Source organism: Rhineura floridana, chromosome 7, assembly GCF_030035675.1.
Source record: "Rhineura floridana isolate rRhiFlo1 chromosome 7, rRhiFlo1.hap2, whole genome shotgun sequence".
In the NCBI taxonomy this organism is placed as follows: domain Eukaryota; kingdom Metazoa; phylum Chordata; class Lepidosauria; order Squamata; family Rhineuridae; genus Rhineura; species Rhineura floridana.
In genome coordinates, this window is record NC_084486.1 from 79,744,963 (window position 1) to 79,768,127 (window position 23,165).

Here is a 23,165-nt window from a genome sequence, read left to right on the forward strand (position 1 = left end):
TATGTCGTCTACCCATGTCATTGGGCAGCTGTGGATACATGCCTACATCTATTTCCAAATGGACACACATTGCAAAGTAATACAGAATCCATCTACAATGAGCTTGTATTTTCTGAATGATACCAGTTTGTCAAGAAATGTTTTTCAGGGGCAAAAAATGTGCAGTAAGTTTAGACTGTTTGTGGGGTAGGTAGAAAAAAACAAGAATTCAGTCTCCATTGATTCTAGAATAAAATGTTGTGGGTATTCAGCTTTGGTGTCTTGATCTATAAGAAGACAATCAAGGGATAATAACAATCCTATCATCTATTCAGTCAACTATTGAACTCACCATTAGTGCAGTATGTACAAATTGCAGGTATTTTTTAAACAGTTTTATTATGTGAGCATTTTCAAAGAGTAATAATATTGTATCCACTGTGTAGAAATCTAGAGGAAACCTTACCCCATACAGTTGCCATCTTTTCATATATTTAAGAAATACAAGCTACAAAACTGACTGTCACATCTGAATCAGAGTTGTCTACATGACAGGATAACACACAGAGAAACAAGGATAGAGGGAACATGGGTGTTTTTGTGTTGAGACATGGAAATATTTTGTTACCAATTTTCTTAAGCCAAATCTAATCCAAATTTCCCTTGAGACCCTGGGGGGAATCATATTCCTATGTGCTAGGTGTTTTAGAAACCAGTTAAATACCATCCCTGCACTGGACTATGGAGTGAAAAATTGGGTTAATCTGCATAAAGGCTACATAAAACAACTTTCTGAGAATTCCATTCTGGAAGAAAACAAAGGAGAAGCCACATTTGCTTGTTGCAAAGGCTAAATTAAAATCAATGTTAAACATATGTGTGGATAAAGAGATGAGATAACAAATCATTTCTTAAATGAAAACTTCCAAAATAAAATGTGAGTCTTGGGACTAGATTTAGAAACTTTGAGTTTGCATCTCATTGTTTAATAGTTAATTTACATGTAAAGCCCAGCACTTTATAGAATAAATTCATGCTTACAGCCACTTGGGTGAGATTGGAATTGAATGTTTGAAGGTGTCATTCTCATTAGGATGATTAAAATTAGCAATATCATCTCTCACACATCAAAACTCTATGGACAGCTTATAGTAATCAAGGCATAATAATATTCTGCAAGCAGCTCAGGCTGTTACTTCTGAATCTTTAGGTGTGAATAATCAGGGAGACTGTGAGAAGGATTTAGGTATAAGATACAGCTAAACATCAACCACTGTCTTGTTTATATGTGTATATACTAGGCATGTGCATCGACTCTATTTGTACCCTGAATTACAATGCATGTACCCCTGAATTGGGGTGATTTGGGAAAAGTTTTCATATTTCCAAGTCAGATAACAGCATTAACAAAGAGTCTAGAGGCAGATCAGAAAATTCTTAAGTTCCCAAGTGGCTCTGTGAGGACTCTGCTCTCCAAAATACACACAGTCGTCTCCCACAAACACACCAAATTAAACCAAGCTGAATGGGAAATACCCCGACTTCAAGCGGGGAGGTGTCTTTTGTTTTGATGGACAGTTCTAGCTTATATTCACAGTGAATTATTTCCCCAGATCACTCCAGTGACTTGAGGGAGGAGGGAATAAAAACTGTATTTGTTTTTATACAGACCTATGTCTAAGTTCATGGAGAGATCTCCATTGCATCCTCAGAGTTCCATGGGGAATCAGAAGTCCTTCCCACCCTTGAATGATCCTTGGGGTAAAAGAGAAATTGCTGATGAATGGCAGTTCCTTCACCCCAGCCTTTCCTAGGGATCCATGCTATTTTTCCCCTCACCAACACTCCTCACACCCTAGGATTCCTATTCTACCCATCCCAAAATGGTAAAGTCTGCCCTTGTGGGAGAACCACTGCAGCTATCAATCTGACATCTGGCAGGTTTCATTCCTTCAGAGGGAGTGATCATGTCTAAATTTATCAAATTCTGGCAGAAAATCAAAAAGTTATAGACTTTTTCAAAAAATCAAATTTAAAGGTGCCCTACACAAAACCCCTGCATGTATCTGCCTTCGATTTGGCAGATTTAATCCACAGAAGGTGCTCCTGTGCCTGTAAAGCTTGCCATTACAGTGTATGGGGAACACAGAGCTTTTTTTTCAACAGAACAGCTGGGAACCTGGAGCAAAGATTGAAGCAAAGAGAGCACAGAATAATTCAGAAGCAGAGCAGAATTTTAAAAACATTCAGGTACAAGGTGAATCTAGGGGCCATTGTTACACTTCTTCCATATATCCATAGGGCAGAACTGGGAAAAGTATTCTCACTCAGGAACACCCTGCCAAAATCTGCAGTGTAAAACAAAGCCATGACCTGACAAGTAGAAGAGCCTGTTCTTTCTCTTAGATGTCGCTTCCAGATGACCTGTTTATTGAACATTCATCCTCATTTGTTTGCAAGGAGATTAGATGCCACCAGCTATTTGTTGAGCTTTTAACCTGATCTTTTTGTGGGCACATTAGAGGATGTTGCATCAAGCGTTATCCAACACTTTCCAGTGCATTTCCTAACTGCACTCACTTTCTAACTCACTTTCCTAATTGCAAAAATATCCAGTCTTTGGGGGAAGCAGGTTTGTTGTGCAAGACCTCGCCCAATCAACTTCAACTGAGCAACCTGAATTTGCTGGTGTGCAATTCAAACCCATCTTAAAATAGTGACAGTCTGGAAGCATCCAGAGGCACACAGCCAGGATAATATCCCTTTTCCCCAACCTCCCCCTCCCCCTTCTCTTCGTCGTCCTGATTCATTCAGCAACAAACTGATTCATATTCTAAGCAGCCTTCATTATGGGAAGGATTTATCTATGGATACTTGAAACTATCAGGTGGATAGTCAAAACCTAAAAGCGTTATTTTTTTACTTCTCTATGAAGAAAGTACTTTTTTTTAAAAAAAATGGAAGTTATTTGAGTATTTCCCTTTCCATTTTGTTCTTTCTAGTGAAAATCAGAACTGTATGTCTTGGTTGCACATCCTGGAAATTGAGACTTCGAATGCAGAGAAATTTAGAATTTAAATTGGTTGCCTAGTCAGCATACTGTCCTTGAACAGCCTTAGATAGGCTCATAATTCCATTTTGTCTCTTAACACTGACTAATATTGTTACATGCTTTGAACATTATTAGTTTGATTATTCCTGTGGAACTGCTTTGGCTGCTAATTTAAAATAGTATGAACATTTCTCTTACTGAAAAATGGGTCTTATTATCCATTCCAGTTGCTACTTTTGCTAGAGAGACGCAGTATCTAGGCCAAGAATGGAGAGCATTTTTTTCCCTTTTTGCATCTCCTCAGGAAAATCTATCACAGGTGACATGCCAGGGGCCAGATCAGGTTGCAGGCAGGGCTAGAGCCAAATTTGGCAAAGCTAAAGCCCCCTTTTCTTTCTTTCTGCCATCCCTTTTCTCTATCTCTCTCTGCCACCCCCTTACCCATTTTTTTCCTCCTTGCCACCCATGTGAAATTAGGCCAAGGCCAAAGGAAAGTAGGTTGAGGGCCGCATGCAGCCACTGGGGCTGAGGGTCTCCACCCGTGATCTAGCCTCTTCTCCTAGTGTTTGACTTTTCTTACACTTTTTAAAAAGTATGGGACTAATATGGGGTTGAACCAAAACAGACATTCACCCCTCCCAATTTACAGGTGGCAAATTGTGGAAACTGTTTCAGTGACAACTTTTCAGGATACATAAATTGACTCGCAAAACCATTGGGAGAGGAAGTTGGTTGTTGCTTTGGTGGCTATGGATTCCTTTCCTTTAGTTTTTTTCTTTAGTTAGTCTAGTTAAAATACTTTATATTGTGGTGATAGTTGGAGTGAAGCTTGGGCCACTGCCATGTTGCTTCCTTCTTCCAGGTGTGCACCTTTTCCCTAGACTGCACCTCAAATGAATGATGCTATTGTGTCCACAGTGGCATCATTACAGGGGGAGTAATGGGAAACAGATAGAAGGCCATAGTGTCATTACTGTTACTGCATCTGTCTTCCAAACTGCCTAAAAAACAAAAATACAAGGAAAGTGAGACTTGGCTAGCACCATGGTAAGTCTCCCTCCCTCGCAAAAAAAAGTGCAAATAGTGAAGTGCTCTCCACCTCTGGTAAACTATGAAATGGAGCAAAAAGAGCCCAGCCTAGGATTGTTTTAGGAACAGCATCTTTCACATCTACATTTTTATAGCTAAGCAGAAAAGGTGAGACATTTTCATCCTTTCAAAAAGCCACAGAAAATTGCTACATAAATATCCAATCCACAACAATACAGAATAAGTGAATTAATGGAAAATTTGGTACCAAATGCAATTTGGGTGGAATTCTGGCACATCCCTAGTCACAGCATCCTCAGCATTTGTGATGGTGCCACAGCATTCATTCATTCATTCATCATTTTATTTGTATGCCACCTTTCCACAAAAAAAATTGTGCTCAAAGTGGCTTACAATGAGGTGAACAGAAGTATATCTCGAAAACAACAATTGCAAAAACAATTTCCTAATAACAAAAAATAATAAAACAGTAATGTAACAGTAAATATAACAGCAAACAAAAACAACTTTTCAATATCATGAACACAGCAACATTATATTTCTTGGCAGGCAATGTTACACTTTCTAGCAATAGCAAAAATAAGAAGAGAATTTTGACAGTTTCACTTGGCTCCTAGTAATCCACTAGAAATCCCATGATGTTGCTCAGAGTCCCAGTCTGGTAGCAACTTCTTCTAAAGCTTTCAAAGGCAGGGGGCAGTGGAGAGGCTGGAAACATCCCTTCCATGGTCTGCTTTGAACCCCTAAAAGCGCTCTGGAAATGATAGGGCAGTGCTGCTGCTGCATCTTAAGAAGCTAGAAAAGCCGCCTTTACCTGGCACCATTAATGTTAGCCTGGTAAGGGTTGGTAACCAGCTGCAGTGTGGAGTAGGCACTCGACAGGGGAAACATGCAGCGATGTAGCGGCTGCTGGGGCAAAGTGTAGTTGGTGAGATCAAACTCACCAGGCATCACATCTACAGGCACAGACATGCTCAATTGCAGCAGGATTTCATCCAGCATTTTCACAGCCTCCATGTTGGAAGCCTGAGTCTTCTTGGTTAGGTACTTTGCCTTGTTAATGGTGTCTCTGCTCTGAGTATTCTGGCTGAGCAAATTGCCCACCAGAATGACTCTGGAGATGAGGCCTGCAGTGTTTTACACATGAGGGAGAGGTGGAGCAAGGAGGAGGAAGACTTACATTCTTGCCATCACTACACAGCTGCAGTTGTAGGGGTAGGAAGGAGGGTTTTTTTTCCTGACTCAGTTTACAATCCAAGCTCTAGGCAAAAAAAAGAGAACTATTTGGGGGAAATTCACATTCTGTACACATTCTGTATTTGTAGATGCCATTCATCCCCAAGCAGTTTGTCAGTGATTGCATTTGTTGTCAGCTCCTGACACCACTCAGTATTAAGTGAAGGATCACTTCTCCTTTGCTCCATACCATGACTTAACAATTCATGACTAACTAATCCCTGCTCACAGAAGTTGCCAATGGATCTTTCATGACAGCTTTTCTCACATTATTAGAGGGGTCTGGCCATTTGCATGATCTGCACATGAAAATTGCAACCAGTAATACATGAATCACTTTTAGGTTGTGCTTATTTCAGTGAAAACTACTTAAGCAAATATTTACAATATTTGAAATTCACCAGTCTTTCCAATGTTCACATTCATATGACATATTCAAAACTTTTAATTTGCGATTTGCTTTCATATTTTCAATGCTAAGTCTTATCTCTGAATTCAAGTATTTTAGACTTGTTGACATCTCTTGATGATTTTGATTTTGGCATCAAAATAATGTAACGGTTTGGTAAAATTGTGCCCTCCAACTACCGAAATCAATTTTCACAAGGATTTGGGAGTAAAAGTTAGAATAATCAAACCTTTGTCTGTGATAGTTAACAGAGGGAACAATTCAAAGCCAAGATCTGCTGGGATGACAGAGTTAGGATTTGACAGATCTCGAGCTCAGCCAGTTACACTGGTGAAGTTTCCAACCCTGGCTGAGCTGGAGATGCGCCAGTGTCAGTCCCTCATCCTGGTTCAGCAGGGTCTTAGCCCAGCTCAGCTGAGGCCAGTATGAATCCCCAAAAGCGGTGTTTCAGGGTTATGATGGGTGGGATCACACAGCGGGGTTACACTGGATCCTAACTCTGTACAGTTCAGTCCCATGACCTGGCAACTCAGTGAAACTTAAAACCAGCAAAAAGGGTGGTGTAAATTAAACTTATTTTACAGACTTGTTTTCCCTTTGCTAGGCTTGGGCCAGTTCAGCTGACAGCAGCTTCGCTTTTCAATGGGGTTTGGATCTGGCATACTTTATGCTGTTTAAACTTAAGCCAGCATAAATTATGCTGGCTTCCCATAGTTATAATTGCTCCATTAGAAGCTGTATTATAAATTGATCTTTCTAGCTCAGTATTGTCTATACAGGCTGCTGCAATCCAAGATTTCAGACAGGGATATTTCCATCAGGCGGAAGATGCATGGGATTGAACCTGTGGCTTTTTGCACAAAGCCTGTGTTCTACCACCGAGCTTTGTCTCAGTATTCACTTTTTGGAGAATTTTTGATAAATATTCAAGTACTCAGAGAATATTTGAATACTATTTGATGTCATAAAGCAGGTGTTCCCAAACTGTCACCCGTAATATCATTCAGGTGGTCTGTGGTATGTCTGTGAAGATCATGTACAATTTGAATTCAACAGAATTCTACAGAATTTAAATTCTAATCAATAATGTATGATATAAGAAAAAAAGAAACAATAAAAACAATAAAAATACTTTCAAAAATCATCCAGCATCTGGCACAATTGCTACAACAGGCAGGGGGGAAAATCATTTAAGTGGTCCACCAAGAGCCTCGGCAATTTTAAAGTGGTCCATGGGAAAAAAAGTTTAGGAACCATTGTCATAAAGGACCAATTTAAAGAGAGTTTGGGGAATGAATGATTAAGTTCTAAGTTGATACATTTAGGATTGTAGCCTTGATGCGTTAATATAAAACCTGTGGGAGAAATATATTCACTTTACTGCCTACCTTATTCTTTGAGCTCAGTAAAGTCAGGAAACCATTCAGTCTATCATTACATTTGTCATTGTGATGAATGAAGGATAGGGAAAAATGACAGACACATCTGTCTCTTGTAATTTCATGTACTGTAGAAATCCTCATAATGGGTGTCTGTTACACATACCTTCTGACAATCTATATTTACCAGGTTTCTCTTTGTACCAGCTTTGTATCAGTAATTTCCTAGAGACCCTGCACTATGATTTAGCCAAACATCCGATTACTGGAGTGTTCTCAAGTTTATGCTACATGTGATACCAGCAGTTATGAAATAATGCATTTCCTATCCAACAGTTAGAAAACTGTTCTTAGCAATTCCTTGTAGACAGAAAGAAAATATGAGGAACAACACAGGAACATAGGAAACTGCCTTATACTAAGTCAGACCATTGGTCTGTTTAGCTCATTGTTGTTGACTCTCAGTGGCAGCAGCTCTCCAAGGTTTCAGGCAGGAGTATTTCCCACCCTGTCTGGAGACAGTCACTTTGTTGTGAAATTCCTAAATGAGATTTTACATTTTAAAGGGTGGCTCTGAATTCTGTGGCACCCAAAATTTGGACTAGATTTAAGTGGCTCTATTTTGGGCAGAGTAGCACCTGAAACAGACTTCCTACAAATGAATGCTTGGAGGCTATTCTAGGTCATTCCAGGCTCCATTTTTGAGATCTTAATGGATTGCAGAATATATTTCAGATTCTGCAATCCACTGGGACGTTTGAGCAGATTAGCATTAAGTTCTTCTGTGGTTCACCAAAAGCCAGTGATGGGGATAGGCCAAAACAGCTGCCTCCAATTTGCTACTCCATTCACAGGTGAAAAATTGGGAGCAGCCATTTTGGATGATGTGATTCAACCCTTGTAGTGACCCTTGAAATGGCCTTGTGGGGAGGAATGGTGAATAATAGCGACAGGACTGGCAGTTCCTACGTTTTTGTTCTTAACTGCCAGTTTTGCCAAGCACTTTTTAAAAGAGAGAAAAGAAACAAAAAGGCAAGAAGCCCCCTGCAATTGTAAGCTTCCTCCCTTGAATAATTTTGCCCAGCCCAAAATCATTTCATCCTTTTTCTTTATTTTTGCCTCAGTGATTTGCCCCCCCACATCAATTTGGCCAAACCTGCCTTCGATTCTTCCTATCCCTATAAATTGTAGACTCCTACTTATACACTTGAATCCCTTCAACCATTGCAAATATTCACATTGTCCTAGATTTTATATCTGTTTTATTAACTGAGCATCCTCCTTACTTCTCTGTTTTAGGGCGATATTCAAAGATCAATAATCCGTGTGGATTTTGGAGATGGCAGTGCTGTGTCATATGCCAATATCAGCTCAACAGAAGATGGGATCAAGCACATCTACCAGAATGTGGGGATTTTCCGAGTAACAGCGCAGGTGGAAAACAGCCTGGGGGCAGACAGTGCTGTCCTGTACTTGCATGTAAATTGTATGTTATTATGTTGGTATATGAAATATTTTAAAGATACATTTTTCTTCTTAGGGCTACACTTTTATACTTTGAGACACGCCAATAGAAGGAATATTTCACTTTTATCTTAATATTTATCCTTGGGGAAGATGGAAATGAAAGAGGAATGAGCGCCCCCCAAAAGTTAAACAGGAGACCATAGAGCTGTAAGAAAATAGCCTCTCAAAATTCCCCACCCTATCTGTGGGTAGAGAAATTGTGGGGGTGACCATTTCACTGAATTTCTCCAAGAGGGTGAAAATTCCCTGACTCTTTCTCAGGTGGGGCTCACCATTAGTAGTAGCACAGTTTCTTTCTTTCCCCTTGGATTTTGTTGTTTCATTTTTGTTGTTGCTGCTGCTGCAAGGGGTGGCAGCAGCAACTGTGCTAGCAGCCTGGTCACCATACTGCAACCTCCACAATGCCCCAGACCTAGCATGGTTCTTTAGCATTGTAGGACAAAAATGGTAGCTGTGTGTTCTCCATTTTGATTATTGATAAATAGGGATGGGATCTGTTAGCTGGTGCCGGTTCGAAAGCATTCCATTGACCTAACAGGCCAGTATTGATTCAACTTCATTCTTTGTGCACTAGCCACAGCTTTTATCGATCCATTGTTTCCCTGCAAAGATATTAATATCAGTATTTTTAAATGAAATATTGATCATTTCAAAGGAAAATACGGATACTAAGAACAATAATTTTATCAATATTTCCTTTCATTTATCAATATTTCAAAACAGCAATAATTCCTTTTCAATTATTGGCATTTCCTTTAAAAATATTGGTATTAATATCAATATTATTGTGAGTAAAAAAAAGGATCATAAAAGCAGTGGCTAGTGGACAAAGAATGAAGTGGAATCACTACCGCCCTGTTAGGTTGATGGAATGCTTTTGAACCAGCACTGACCAATGAATCCCATCCATAAGGGGCACACATGGGGGAGGCGGTGGGAACATCATGCTAGCGGTATCTCTAGCACTAGCATAAAACATTAGTTGAATACCACCCTAAGTAGGTCTACTTGGAAGTAAATCCTACTGAGTTCAATGGGATTTATTTCCAAGTTAGTGTGCATAGGACAGAATGTGGAATAGATGAAAGCAGGAGTTGGATTAGCAGGCTGAAAGTTGCAACAAGACTATTCAAAGTGTTGGCCCAAGGGCAGTGAACACAGGGCATCCCTGCCCGTGTAATCTGTCTACTCTTTTTCTTGTGGTAGAGAGTGTGAGCAGGCCTACATTTATACTGGAACACGAGGCCTATATCACAACATCAAGTTTTGGTTTAAAGATATTGAAAGCTCCCAAGTATGAGAGATATTTTAAATGTAAAACAATATAAGCTTATATAAAGTAAGCATTCCATTGACAAAATAATCATCCCATCGAATCCAGGAACAAAATATTCAGTGTTATGGGTTGTGTTCTTAGAGTAGATCCTTAGAAATTAATGAACCTAAATTAAGTCAACTCAGAGTAGGACTAACAGTGAATACCCCCAGTGCCAGACAATCTTTATTTAAATAATTTGGGGGGAGGTATTTATTTATGTATGACTTTGTATTTATACACCAATTGTTGGCATTATGCTACCAAACAGTGTACAGCTAAATGACTATATAGAAACAATTAAAATCAATATTTAAATAGCAACAAGCAAAATAACCAAAATCAATAAGAAAGAAATAAAATTTGATTATGTGCCTCTTATCCCTTCCCATTTTATGAAAATGCCAGCAAAACAAAGGCCAGGCCTTGTTTGTAAAGGTCACTGCAAACACACTGAGCAGTGGTAATATCCCCAGAGAGGCTCTGAGGGTCTCAGATAATGCAGGGCTATGCAATCTGCTGCAATTTGACATAATATGGTTCTGCAGGGGCCCATCTTCATCGTGCACTACTTTGTTTGCAAGCTAATGAGGCCACTTGATGGAAGACCTGTTTGCCTACGCAAGCCACAAGCTGCAAAGGAAAATTCATTGTCTGGGTCAATCCTCTCTTGTAACAGGTTTCCCCGCCATAGAATTTGATCAGCACTGTATAACACTGGAGCAGAATGAAAATAGAGTCACAAGCAGCATAGCTGTTAATGTTTTCTCTTAACTGTTTCTGGAATCAAATGCACAAGCATCCTTAGTAATTGTAGATCCCACAGGGCTGAGGAATGAGAGGTGCAGGTGCAGTTCTTGGGAGGTGTTCAGTTTTACTGTGGAGGGAGCTAGTCTAGATTTTTGTGTAGAAGCTCACAACGGATATTCATGATAGCTGGTTCACGTGATCAATTGCATATAGTTTAAAGGTCAAGAAAGGGTTTTGTTTCTGGTTTTAAACTTGATGCCTATAATAAGAACTTTTATATATAGATATATAAAACAAAGGATTAATTCAAATAAAATAAAATTACAGCAAACCAGTGTTCTCATATAAAATTTGTCCAGATGAATCTAATAAATAGATTTAAACAGAGAGTACTGTGTACGTGGGGAGATTTTCTGTTGGCACCATGAGCCATTGACATTGGACACTTTATAGCACATATAAAGTGCTGCCTTCATTTAGCTAAGTGTTGTCTCTGAAGGGTCTTAGGCAGAAGCCTTTCCTATCACCTGGTACCTGTTCCTTGTAACTGGAGATATGCAATCTTCTGCCCTATCCCACTCTTCCTCCCAAAAGGAGCCCAGGGCAGAATGTGTGTGTGTGTGTGTGTGTGTATATGTATATATATATATATATATATATATATATATATCCCACCCTTCCTCCTAACAGAAGCCCAGGGCAGCAAACAAAAGCACTAAAAACACTTTAAGACAGCATACAAACAGACTTTAAAATACATTAAAACAAAATATCTTTAAAAACATTTAAAAAAAACGTTCAAAACATCTTTTTTTAAAAAAAAAGGTTAAAAAAAGGTTTAAAAACATTAAAAAGCAATTTCAACACAGACACAGACTGGGACAAGGTCTCAACTTAAAAGGCTTGTTGAAAGATGAATGTATGTATTCAATACATACATACATACAAGACATACACTCCCTCTCTGAGCTGCAGTTCTTCCAGAATCCAGCTCCCATTTCCCCTCTGCCAGGAAGAGCCCCATTAGGGACGAACCAGCAGATGCACAAGGAGCCAAGTGCTCCCTCATCAACTCTCTACCTGGGAAGACTGGAAACGTGCATCTACCAATCCGTCTGTCAAACATTATTGCCAAGGATGCATTTCCCTATATTCTAGAAATATATTATTTGAATATTCAAATACCTCACACTGGGTTGTAGTCAACTAAGGCTGCAATTCAGTACATGTCTACGCAGAAGTAAGGCCCATTGGGTTTAATGGGACTTACTTCCAGGTAAGTGTATGCTGGATTGCTATTCAGAGATAGACCCATTGAAATTAATAAACCTAAGTTGGCCATTTCTTAAAGTCAGTTGGTCTGTTTTGAGTAGGATTAGCATTGATCACTCCCCATATTGTCCTGTTTGACATAAGAACTTTTTCAGAATGTCAAAGCTTAATGTTTACTAGCAAAGCTTTCAAACACACCAAACTAAGAAAACTGGTATGTTAGCAGCCAGATAAGTTCATTTGGAAACTATGTTTGTTTTACTTAACCAAATTTTATATACTGCTTACTAGAACAAAAAATCTCTAAGCAGTTTACAATACACAGTCTAAATATTCATTAAAATACCAGTGAAAAACAAATATTCAAAACAAGTTATATGTTTTAAAAATAAAATAAAATCAGTAAGATTTTTTTTAAAAAAACTTATACTTACCAAAATCCCATGTCATAATTACATGCTACCATTACATGCCTGAGTAGGCTTGCTGGAACTAAAACATTTTTAGCAGGTGCTGAAAACAGTACAGTGAAGCTGTCTGCTTAATATCAATATTGTAGAATTCTTGCACATTTGGGACAGAAGAAGAACCCTATGCGGACATTTTAGTACTCACACAATTAGAATCACACTCGATAGGGAAGTGCCAGCTAGCTTCATTCTCTCTGTCACATCCCTATCATCTGCCCCACTGCCCTCTATGTGCTGGAAAGCAAACATCTGCAGTGAGACGTCTGCTTACTCATGGAGGCTCCTGATTGTGCACAGGTCTCATTGGAGTGGGGAGCCTCCATGATGACTGCAGGCTCCCACTGCAGATGTTTGCCCTCCAAAAGTTGGATAGCAGTGGGGCTAGTCAGGATAGGGACATGCGGGAGAGGGCAGAGCTTTGCTAGCATGTGCCTGCTCTCCTCATTGCATGAGAAAGGAATGTTAATATCTCAGAGTGAGCAAATCAGTATATACCAATCCCATTCACCTGAATAGCTCTTGTGGAGGCAAACCCTATAATAATAATTGACTCAAAGATCACAAAAGGTCACCCAACTCCGCCAGAAAAAGTAATGTATAGTTTTATTGCTCTGTGTCGTGTAGATAGTGATACAACACCACCTACTGTTCCAATGCTGCATTTTCAAAACTGCATTTTTGTTTTCTAGCACACTGATTGTAGTAGTTAATCAGAATTACCTGCTTTGGTGATATATTTATGAGAAACAGTTCAGCTCTCAAAGAAGAAACATACCTCTTCATAACAGTATTAACAATGTGCCTGCCTCAGTGAGAACTAAGTTTGAGTTTGTGTAGCCTTTTACATGAGCTAAAATTAAAATACTGGACATTAACCAGAGTACTGAAAGCCTAGTTTAGATATTTAATTGAGAATTTCTAAATCAGTATTAGATTCCCTTGCAAGCACTTACAGATCATACAGGCTGCATGCAGGGGAAAATGTCTCTTGATGGGGCCAGAACAGTGTTTATCTGTACCAAGTGGTTTAACACATTTTACATCTGGTGAATAGTTTTTCAAAATTCAAACTGGCATACCAATTTCTAGTTACATGCACTTATGGCAGGGAATCTGGCCTCACGTGGATACAACTAAGACATACTAAAGGAGACATATTAAAATGAATGGATATGGCTAACTTCATTGATTTCAGTGGGTGAGCATGACTTAGTTGGATGTAACCCTGAATAGCCAACATTCTGAATGGGTCTTGAATGTTTTTCCAACATGGCCATTTTATACATTACATCTTTAGTAAAATGGTATATTTGAGGGTAGGAAGTTCCTGCTTGGTTTCATTCAGCTCATAAATGTTTAGAATAGTGAACTGGCTTCTTTTTTATCTCCTCTATCATGCATTTTTAAGTATAATGCAGAACCTGGGAAGTTAAAAAAGGGGGTAGTCACGAGTAGTTTGTGGTTATTTTCTCCTCACTGTATAGTGTGCACACTTATACGCAGTAGCATTTCTAAAGATAGGAGAAAACAGTAGCTACCCATAAACTCCTAAACAGAGTCAAACTAGATGTAATGCTGTCAAGTTAAAATCATCATTATCATAGGTGCAAGGGCAGATATTATTATTATTATTATTATTATTATTATTATTAGCATCTGAACTGAAACATGCAGGAAGTTTAACCCTTGCTCTAAAGGATTGACTCTCACCTCCCCATATGCAGCTGTTCTGTTGCAGTCCCACACCTCTCCATATTTATTAAACACACACACACACACACACACACACACACACACACACAGTGATTAGTTTCCTAATGATGCATTAAGGGAAGAAACACATTCACTGTTATGCTGGTTCCAGTGTGTCTCCATCTCTTCCGTCTGAAAATGGGGGCACACAATGCTAGTCAAACCCTGCCCCCTTTTACTGTAAAACCTCGTGGGCGCAGCTTGAGTAGCTTCAAAGAGATTTCACAGCTGATTAGGAGATCAACCTGTTCCCCCTCCAGGTGTGGCTAATGGAAACGCTTTGATCTGGCAACTAGCATGTTTACAGCCTAAGTATCTTGTCTAGTTTAGGCCTGACATAAACAGAAGCCAAGAGGGAGGAAGGGCAGGATACAAACTGAATAAATAATAAAATTTCATCAGGATAGGAAGCTACCTTATACTGAGTCAGACCATTGGTCCATCTACATTAGTATTGCTGACACTGACTAGCAGTGACCTTCCAGGGACATTCCCAGCCTACCTAGAGATGCTGAGAATTGAACCTGGGACCTTCTGAATGCAAAATGTTCTGTCCCTTTTGGATTTTATTTTTCTGTTAGTACTGCCTTCAAGTCGATTCCGACTTATGGTGACCCTGTACTGCTGTGTGTCTCACCCTCCCCCCCTTATTTTCAAAAGGACATTTTTCCAAATGAGAGGCAGAGGGCAATAGGGACAAATATAAATATTTTTTTCCTGATATTTTGTAACTTCTCTATGCATAAAAAAAATAGGAGACAAGATGTGTGAAGAAGTTAATAAGTGCTTTGGAACTGATCCTTGTTGGAAATAGATACTTTGCTATTGACCTATGGCAATATTCCTAACAGATATTAAGGGCTTTTTCTATTCATACATTGTCTGTTCCCAAGACAATGCAACACCCTTGTATTAAGGCAGGCTACCACTCTGTGTCTGCTGAGGATCTGGCTGTGTATAGCTTTTTGGTAGGCTTCTGCATAGTAAAGATTTTGTTAACTTCATTAAATGTACAATTTAAAGCCTGTAGTCCTGGTGTGAGGAACCTGAAGGCCTCCAGATCTTGCTGAATTACAATTCCCATCATCCCTGGACATTGGTCATGCTTGCTGAGGCTGATGGGGGTTGTAGTTCGGCAACATCTGGAGGGCCAAAGGTTCCCCACACCTGCTGTAGTTCTTAAATCCTTATCCAGAGTTGTCATGGTGCCACTTCTCCCAACAGCAATTGATTTAGAATTAGAATCAAATAATTAAATTTAATTCTCCAGATCCAAATGGTTCAATGAGCTAGTGTCACTGTCCCAAGCAACACATATATTGAGTTTTTCATAAGTCAGAATACCAGATAAATGTGGAATGATATTTTGTCTAAGTTGCTTTCAGAGTTTGGAGGCTGAATATGCTTTAAAACCAGGAGACTATTCCTGCTAAAGCATTTAGGATTGAGTGAAATGATGATCAATTTGGTACAGTGAGACAAAGGTTCCAGGTCTCGTATTAAGCTATTTTATCCTCAGTCAGACCAATGGTTCATATAGCCCATAGATGTCTCTGATTTGGTAGCACCTATCCGAGGTCTAATGCTAAGGTCTTTTCAAACCCTGCTGCTCAGTATCCTGTAACTGGATATGTAGAAATTTGTGATCCTCTGAAAAACAGTATGTGCTGTACTAATATGCTTTGGATTGTCACAATCTGGGAGTAATCTGGGTGTAGAAAAAAAAGTATATTCTTTGTTATTGACATCTGATAATGCATCCTTTGCACTTATCAGTTGCCCATGCAATGTATTGTTAGGAAAAGAACAATAAGGAGAACTATGCTCATTTTTGAGAGGGGGGGATTTATATTCATCTAGCAAACCATAACATTGCAAACTGAGTTGATATTTCCACCCTAATCACAGACTGTACTTCAGCACACCATAACAAAACCTTCTAATATGCATTGATGGACCAGCTGTAATTTGGTGAATGTGCTGAAAACCTTTAGCATGGGCTCAATTACATGGCCTGACAAGATAAAACACAAATAATATTCTCAGCATTCTTCAGCTTATCCTAAAAATAGCTATACTGTTTAGGGCTGTTTCACATATCATAACATTTCTGCATGAAAGTCACTTCTGTGTAAGAGTAGGAATCCCATCTGTACATCATTATGTATAATGATCTTCTGTGAATACTTGAAGGGCGTACACTAGGATGCTGTGGTTGGCCATGGCTTCCCAGTGTAAATGCAGAATATGGAGGATATGGAACCCATTTATACCTGAGTCCTGTGCTTGTTTACTCAACAGTAGGGATGGAAGGATCTGTCAATTTCAATTCCCCCAGTTCCTCATTTTTCCAGTCTTAAATTCATTTTACATTTCTGCAGCAATTTGCATTTTTTTAAAAAACTCCATGTGAAAATTCTTCAGTATTTTAGTGCAAATTTCTCCAATAAACACATTTTATATACGGCTTTGACTAACACAAACATTTTTGAAAGCAATTTCTCTTAATATAATGCATTTCTGTATGTTATTTTTATACACACTCTTTCCTAATATTTGCATTTTTGTAAGCATTGTTTGGCTGGAGATTTGCATCACAAAAGTGAGATAAGTGCAAATTTTGAAGGATGGCTATGTTTTGGTTCTCATATTGTTTTGGAAAGTGCATATTTGATAGATTTGGCTTTAAATGTGAACTGAATTGAATTTCTTCCCCATCCCTACTCAGAAGTAAGTGAGTTCATTGGGACTTACTCCCAACTAAGTACACATAGGATTGCAGCCAATGATAATAAGATTCTGTGGGAAATAGTCCACAGCCCTTATTGAAAATGGGGGAGGGGGACAGGAAGATTGGAACAGCAACAAGTTTAGAATATTAGTGCATAAAACTGGACTTATGCGCACATTCTCCCCATTGTTCCTTGTTTCCAGGCCCTTTGGAACATGTCCATTTATCGCTGCCATTTGTAACAACGAAAAACAAAGAAGTTAACGCCACAGCAGTCCTGTGGCCCAGTCAAGTTGGAACACTAACTTACATCTGGTGGTTTGGAAACAATACTGAGGTTTGTATTTCATGGAGCTAAATTAATAGTTAAATCATGACATAATAGCATTATCATGGGCTTTGGGAGTTCTCTTGAGGAACATTACAGGACCCTGCGAATCACAGAGAAGAACTCTCTGCACTTTTATGTTGCAAATCAGCTTTTTAAAAAACTTGCTTAACTGTCTCTGTTTAGGCCTAATTTGCATCTTATGCAAATCGCTAATCCCCCAATGTACATGGCTGAAGAGATCAAACTGAGAACACTGCACAGTGACAGATTATCAAATATAGATCTGGGGCTTTCCCCCCCTTATGTAAAATGCAGGAAGGTTTAAAAAAACAACCCAAAAATCATGTTACAGACTCAGACTTCAGAGATAAAGTTTTGAGTTTGGCTGATGATCTCTCTGAACTGCTCCAGGGTTTGAAACTGTATTTTTATAGTCCATGGTGCTTGGTAGCACTAACAAAAAAAGAATGTTTGCGATGAGTCCCAACACCTACTCTTTCGTAATCCTAAACCTAAACGAATTTCTCATTGGCGCTGTTAAGTTGTAAGAATGCCTCATTACCACACTCTAGGAGAAGTGAAATGACATGTAGTACATTTCCCTGCCTACGGATGGTAGTTAGCATAAAAGATATGCCAAAATAACCCACTACCCACCCTTTCTGCTGCCTCATTTGTGTGTTGGAAAAATCTTTAATCTAATAAATTGTTTTTTATGTGTGTTGTTAAGACTCTTCTCAGGCTTTACATTTCAGCAGGGAGTTGGGAGAACTGACACTGGCATGCACTAGCAGACAGCATGCTGGAGTGGTGATGCTCACCTGACCTCCTGAGAGCTGAGTCACTGCTGCTTACCAAGAAGGAGAGAGGGGAGGTAGTGGGGAGGTTGGTGCAGTGCAGACACCAACTGCTACTGCTAGCATGACTGAAGGAGTTTGTTCAGGAGTTACGCAAACGTGCATGGTGCTTCCCTTATCTCAGGTTTCTAGCTGTAAAACACTTCTTGCTTGATAAAAGGTGGAAACAGTGTCCATAGCCAGTGTGATATCTGATAAATACTAATATGCATAACTATGTACAGTATAAGTAGTTAATCTGTATTATTTTTGCCCGCCCTTCTTGTTGGATTGTATATTGCTTTAAATAATAATGTAACCTGCCCTCTAGGCTCACATGATGGATAGGCTAAATATATACTTATAAATAAATAAATAATGGTGAGAACCATGAGACTGACACTGATGAGAATTACAGCAGCAGCCTTTGTGAGATTAGACCAGTCTATAAAATTGCCTACTAGTCCCAATCCCATTGCTTATTACTGTGTATCAGATGCCTTGTCTCTGATGCAGCTGAGATCTATTGGCACAAATGAGGCATCTGTAGAGGAAAAGCTGTTAGCAATGGGTTTAGAACTCTCATAGCTCAGAGTGCTGCACAGTGGGCATTGCATTGCTTTAATTCTGACACTATTGTGTTATCAATAGACACTACCAAAAGATGGCACTTGGTGGTGGTGGTGGTGCTAAAATGGTGTCGAAACCAGGAGTGGCAGGGATGAGATGATAGAATGGGTAGAGGAAAAAGTAAATGCAGTTTTAGAGGGGGTGGCCACTGGAGAGACCCCTATGTTGGTGCAACCAAGTGACATATTGTAGTGATGGCTGTTGCTAGCACAATAGTATCATAAAAGCCATGTAATATCCAGTCTGTAGCAGAGGAGTGGGGAACATTTGGCCCTCCAGATGAACTACAACTCCCATCAGCCCCAGCAAGCATGGCCAATATATCATGATAATGGGAGTTGTAGCTGAGCAATATCTGGAGGGCCAGAGATTTCCCACACCTGCTGTAGCATATCAAGCTGTGACACATTGGTGTGGCATTGCTCATGCAGTGTCTCATAAGCCTAAGAATTTTTGTAGTATAAGTGGGGTTCCATTGGTTATATATTATTGCTTATTCCCTCAGTTGGCTGTTGTGAAAATGGTTAATTCTTAGTGTCATTAAATCAACGTGCATTTCAAGGACTTTTTTTTTTTTAAGTTTGTGAAAGTTTAGAAAAGCCACAGACAGGAAGGGCACTAAAGCCACTTTACTGCTATAAACCATAGAACAATGTTGGATTTAAAGAAGATGATGTTTAGTTTCACTTGTTGGTGGGGTAAAACTGCCTCCCAGTTCTCACAGCCTGTTTGGTGGCAATGAAAAGGAAATTCCACCTACAGTAATGTGAGGAGTGGAGTTCAAACAGGACTGTGACATTTCAAACAGCTTAGCAACAGAGATAAATAGCTGCAATGGCAGCTATGCATTGCTTCCCACTCTGCCCAACATCCAACATGTCCTACCTTCCTAGAGTAAGGGCAGTGTAGCATAGGAACCATAGAATCATAGAGTTGGGAGGGGCCTATAAGGCTATTGAGTCCAACCCCCTGCTCAATGTAGGAATCCAAATTAAAGCATACCCGACAGGTGGCTGTCCAGCTGCCTCTTGAATGCATTCAGTGTTGGAGAGCCCACCACTTCTTGAGGTAATTGGTTTCATTGTTGTACTGCTCTATCAGTTTGAAAGTTTTTCCTGATGTTCCGTTGAAAACTAGCTTCCTGTAACTTGAACCCATTAATTTGTGTCCTGCACTCTGGGATGATCAAGAAGAGATCTTGGCCCTCCTAAGTGTGACTTTTCAAGTACTTGAACAGTACTATCACATCTCCCTTCAGTCTTCTCAAGGCTAAACATGCCCAGTTCTTTCAGTCTCTCCTTATAGAGCTTTGTTTCCAGTCCCTTGAGCATCCTTGTTGCCCTCCTCTGAATCCATTCCACTTTGTCTGCATCCTTCTTAAAGTGTGGTGTCCAGAACTGGACACAGTACTCAAGATGAGGCCTAACAAGTGCTGAATAGAGGGGAACCAATACTTCACATGATTTGGAAACTCTACTTCTGCTAATACAGGCTAAGATAGCATTTGCCTTTTTTGCAGCCACATCATGCTGTTGGTTGATATTCAGCTTGTGATCAACAACAATCCCAAGATCCTTCTTGTATGTAGTATTGCTGGGCCAAGTATCCCCCATCATATAAGTGTGCATTTGGTTCCTTTTTCCTAGGTGTAGAGCTTTGCACTTATCCCTGTTAAATTTCATTCTGATGTTTTAAGCCCAATGCTCTAGCCTATGAAGATCCCTTTGAATTTTGTTTCTGTCTTCCAAGGTATTAGCTATCCCTCCCAATTTTGTATCATCTGCCAATTTAATAAGCATTCCTGCACCTCCTCATCCAAGTAATTAATAAAAATGTTGAAGAGCATGAGGCCCAGGATTGAGCCCTGTGGTATCCTGCTCGTTACCTCCCCCAGTTTCAGAAGGAACCATTGATAAGCACTCTTTGAGTATGATTCTATAGCCAACTGCGGATCCACAGTTGTTCTGTCCAGCACACATTTAGCTAGCTTGCTAATCAGAATATCATGGGGCACTTTGTCAAAACCATTGCCCTCACTCTGAATTAGCTTGGGCTGTGTTGAAAGGTTCACTAAAGAACTTTTTGGTGAAACAGGAAATTGGGTTTGAACAAAAAGGGAGGAAAAATTGTTAGTTTTCTAGGAATGGGTAGGCAATCAAAGAATTGGAAGGATAGTGCTTATTGGGAAAAGTGGTGACAGTGTTGTTGTTTGTAACATTTCTCTCTTTAACATATATTTCTCCCTGGGCAAATCTGCTCAGTTTTCCCACAGGGCTTCATTTGGAATGATGCTACTTTATGATGTAGCATAATTCCAGGGGCATTGTTGAAAACAAACAAACATGGCAGCCCTCATTGGAGCTCTAGGTAAAGTTGTTAGGCGATAAATGTAATACATGGTTTTCATGTATTTACTTATGGAATATAATTTATGATTTATTGTTATTACTTAGGGCAGAGGTAGGTAACCTCAGGCTTGGGGGCCAAATGCAGCCCTCCAGGCCTCTCTGTCGGGCCCTCAGAACTTTGCACTCCATGTTTTTGCCTTGCTGGAATGTGTCCTTAAACTCTGATAATGCCTCTTGCTTGTCTGTATGGATAGTGGAGAGGTATGTGAGAGTATGTGTACACAAACCAGCTGACTATACAAAGGTAAAATTTGCATTTGTTGCTCTGCCCACTTTTGCCTCTGATATGTGCCCTAGGTCCCAGGCTGTGGTCTGAAGGCACATTAGGCCAGCACCCTGCTGAAGCTACGTAGGGTCAGGTCTGGTCAGTGCCTGGCTGGGAGACCACCTGGGAACCATATGGAAACTGCCTTGGGTTTCTATCATGAAAAGAAAGGTGGGGTATAAATGTAATAAATAAATAAATAATAGTAATAAATAAGGTTGCCCTGAAGGGGATGCACTGTTCAGGCTGAAAAAGGTTTCCCACTATGACTTAGAGTGACTTATGAAAGGATTGTCAGTTTTTTCTTTTTTTCTTTTGCGTTTCGTTTCATTTTTCTCTTCTTTGCAGTTTTCCCTCTTTTATCTTCCAACGTTTCTGCTCTTTTATTTTTTTACCTCTGTTCATGCCACCGGCGGGGAGACATTCTTTATGCTTGTGTCAAGGATCTGACTGCATAAACATTAAAATAGGTGTCCCTGATTGAAAGCTGGGGATCTGCAGTGCTTTACCACTGTTTGAGCTGATTGTTCTTAAGCACTTTTGCAGAGAATTCACCCATATTTTTATATATCAGTTTGCAGCCAGTGATAATTTTGACCTACATTATCCTTTGATAAAATGGAAATGCAAATGATGTTTGTCTCTAGATTACTGTGAGGATAAGTAGAAAAGGATCCTCATGTAAAATAACTCCATATATGTCTACAAATCTGTCCTTGCCATAATCACTAATATCTAACATGGTGCTCTGTTAATAATCATAGTCTTTTATCTTCTTCTGAAATATTAGGGACTGCTGTACTGAAAGACAAAGATGCTGAGTTGTGTCGAGTTGTTCCATATGGCAGAAACGGGGGACTGTGGCACTCCAGGTGTTGATGGACTACAACTCCCATCATCCCTGACCATTGGCTATGCTAGCTAGTGCTGATGGGAGGTGGGGTCCATCAACATCAGAAGGGGCATACGTACCTCATCCCTGCCATATAATATTTTCTTTTGCAAGATTCAGTGGGAGAGCTTCTTTATCATATTTTGGAATTTTGCCCTGCCTCAGTTTGGCCAATTTTGAGAGGGCTTTGTCCACTTCTATGCTATCTTGAGTCAGTTAGAGTTAACTTCTGTACAGAGTCTTCTTTCTTTTTTCTGCTTGTTATACCCGGTAGTCTGGATTATATTAGTTCTTCTCTGAAGCTTTTTAAATCAATAGTCCTGCCAATAGATGTTACATTTTCCCCTTCCCCTTCCAAACCAGTGCTTCTAGGAATTCTGGTGGCAGGCTGGATTTTTTTTAAAACCTCCATTGTTCCGTTCTCCAGACCCACCATACTGGGCATCCTTCATCCAGGTCTATTTTCAGCAACAACAACAACTTTAGGAGAAGGAACCTTAGCCTGGCTTTCTGTGCAACTGGAAATAAGGCAAGCAACATCATTAAGTACGTTCCCCTTCCCTTCTTTTGCCTTTGCAGCCACTGATCACCCTGGAAGGGAGCATCACGTTTACATTCTCCACTGAAGGGATGAGCACTATCACAGTGCAGGTTTCTGCAGGAAATGCCATTCTGCAAGACACCAAGACGATTGCAGTGTATGGTGAGCCCTATCTTTTTCACAGGTATTGATTCATTTCTCAGACTAGCCTGGGTGTTTTCCTCTGCTATTCAGAGAAGAAGGCACTAAGATGACACAAACAATATACAACCATGCAAGGTAAAATGTATATCTGTGAAATAAAATTTTCAAGATCAAGGGCAGCCGCAAAGTTCTTGCA

The 23,165-nt window shown here is 39.7% G+C and overlaps 1 protein-coding gene across 1 annotated transcript in view; it reads left to right on the top strand.

The window, feature by feature from the left end:
* Nucleotides 1-23,165, top strand: part of SORCS1 (sortilin related VPS10 domain containing receptor 1) — a 630,164-nt gene that overhangs the window by 556,975 nt on the left and 50,024 nt on the right. The window contains exons 19-21 of the mRNA XM_061636065.1: nucleotides 8,405-8,591; nucleotides 17,126-17,259; nucleotides 22,864-22,987. Of these exons, the coding sequence (XP_061492049.1) occupies nucleotides 8,405-8,591; nucleotides 17,126-17,259; nucleotides 22,864-22,987 (445 nt within the window). The remainder of the gene's footprint in view (nucleotides 1-8,404; nucleotides 8,592-17,125; nucleotides 17,260-22,863; nucleotides 22,988-23,165) is intronic.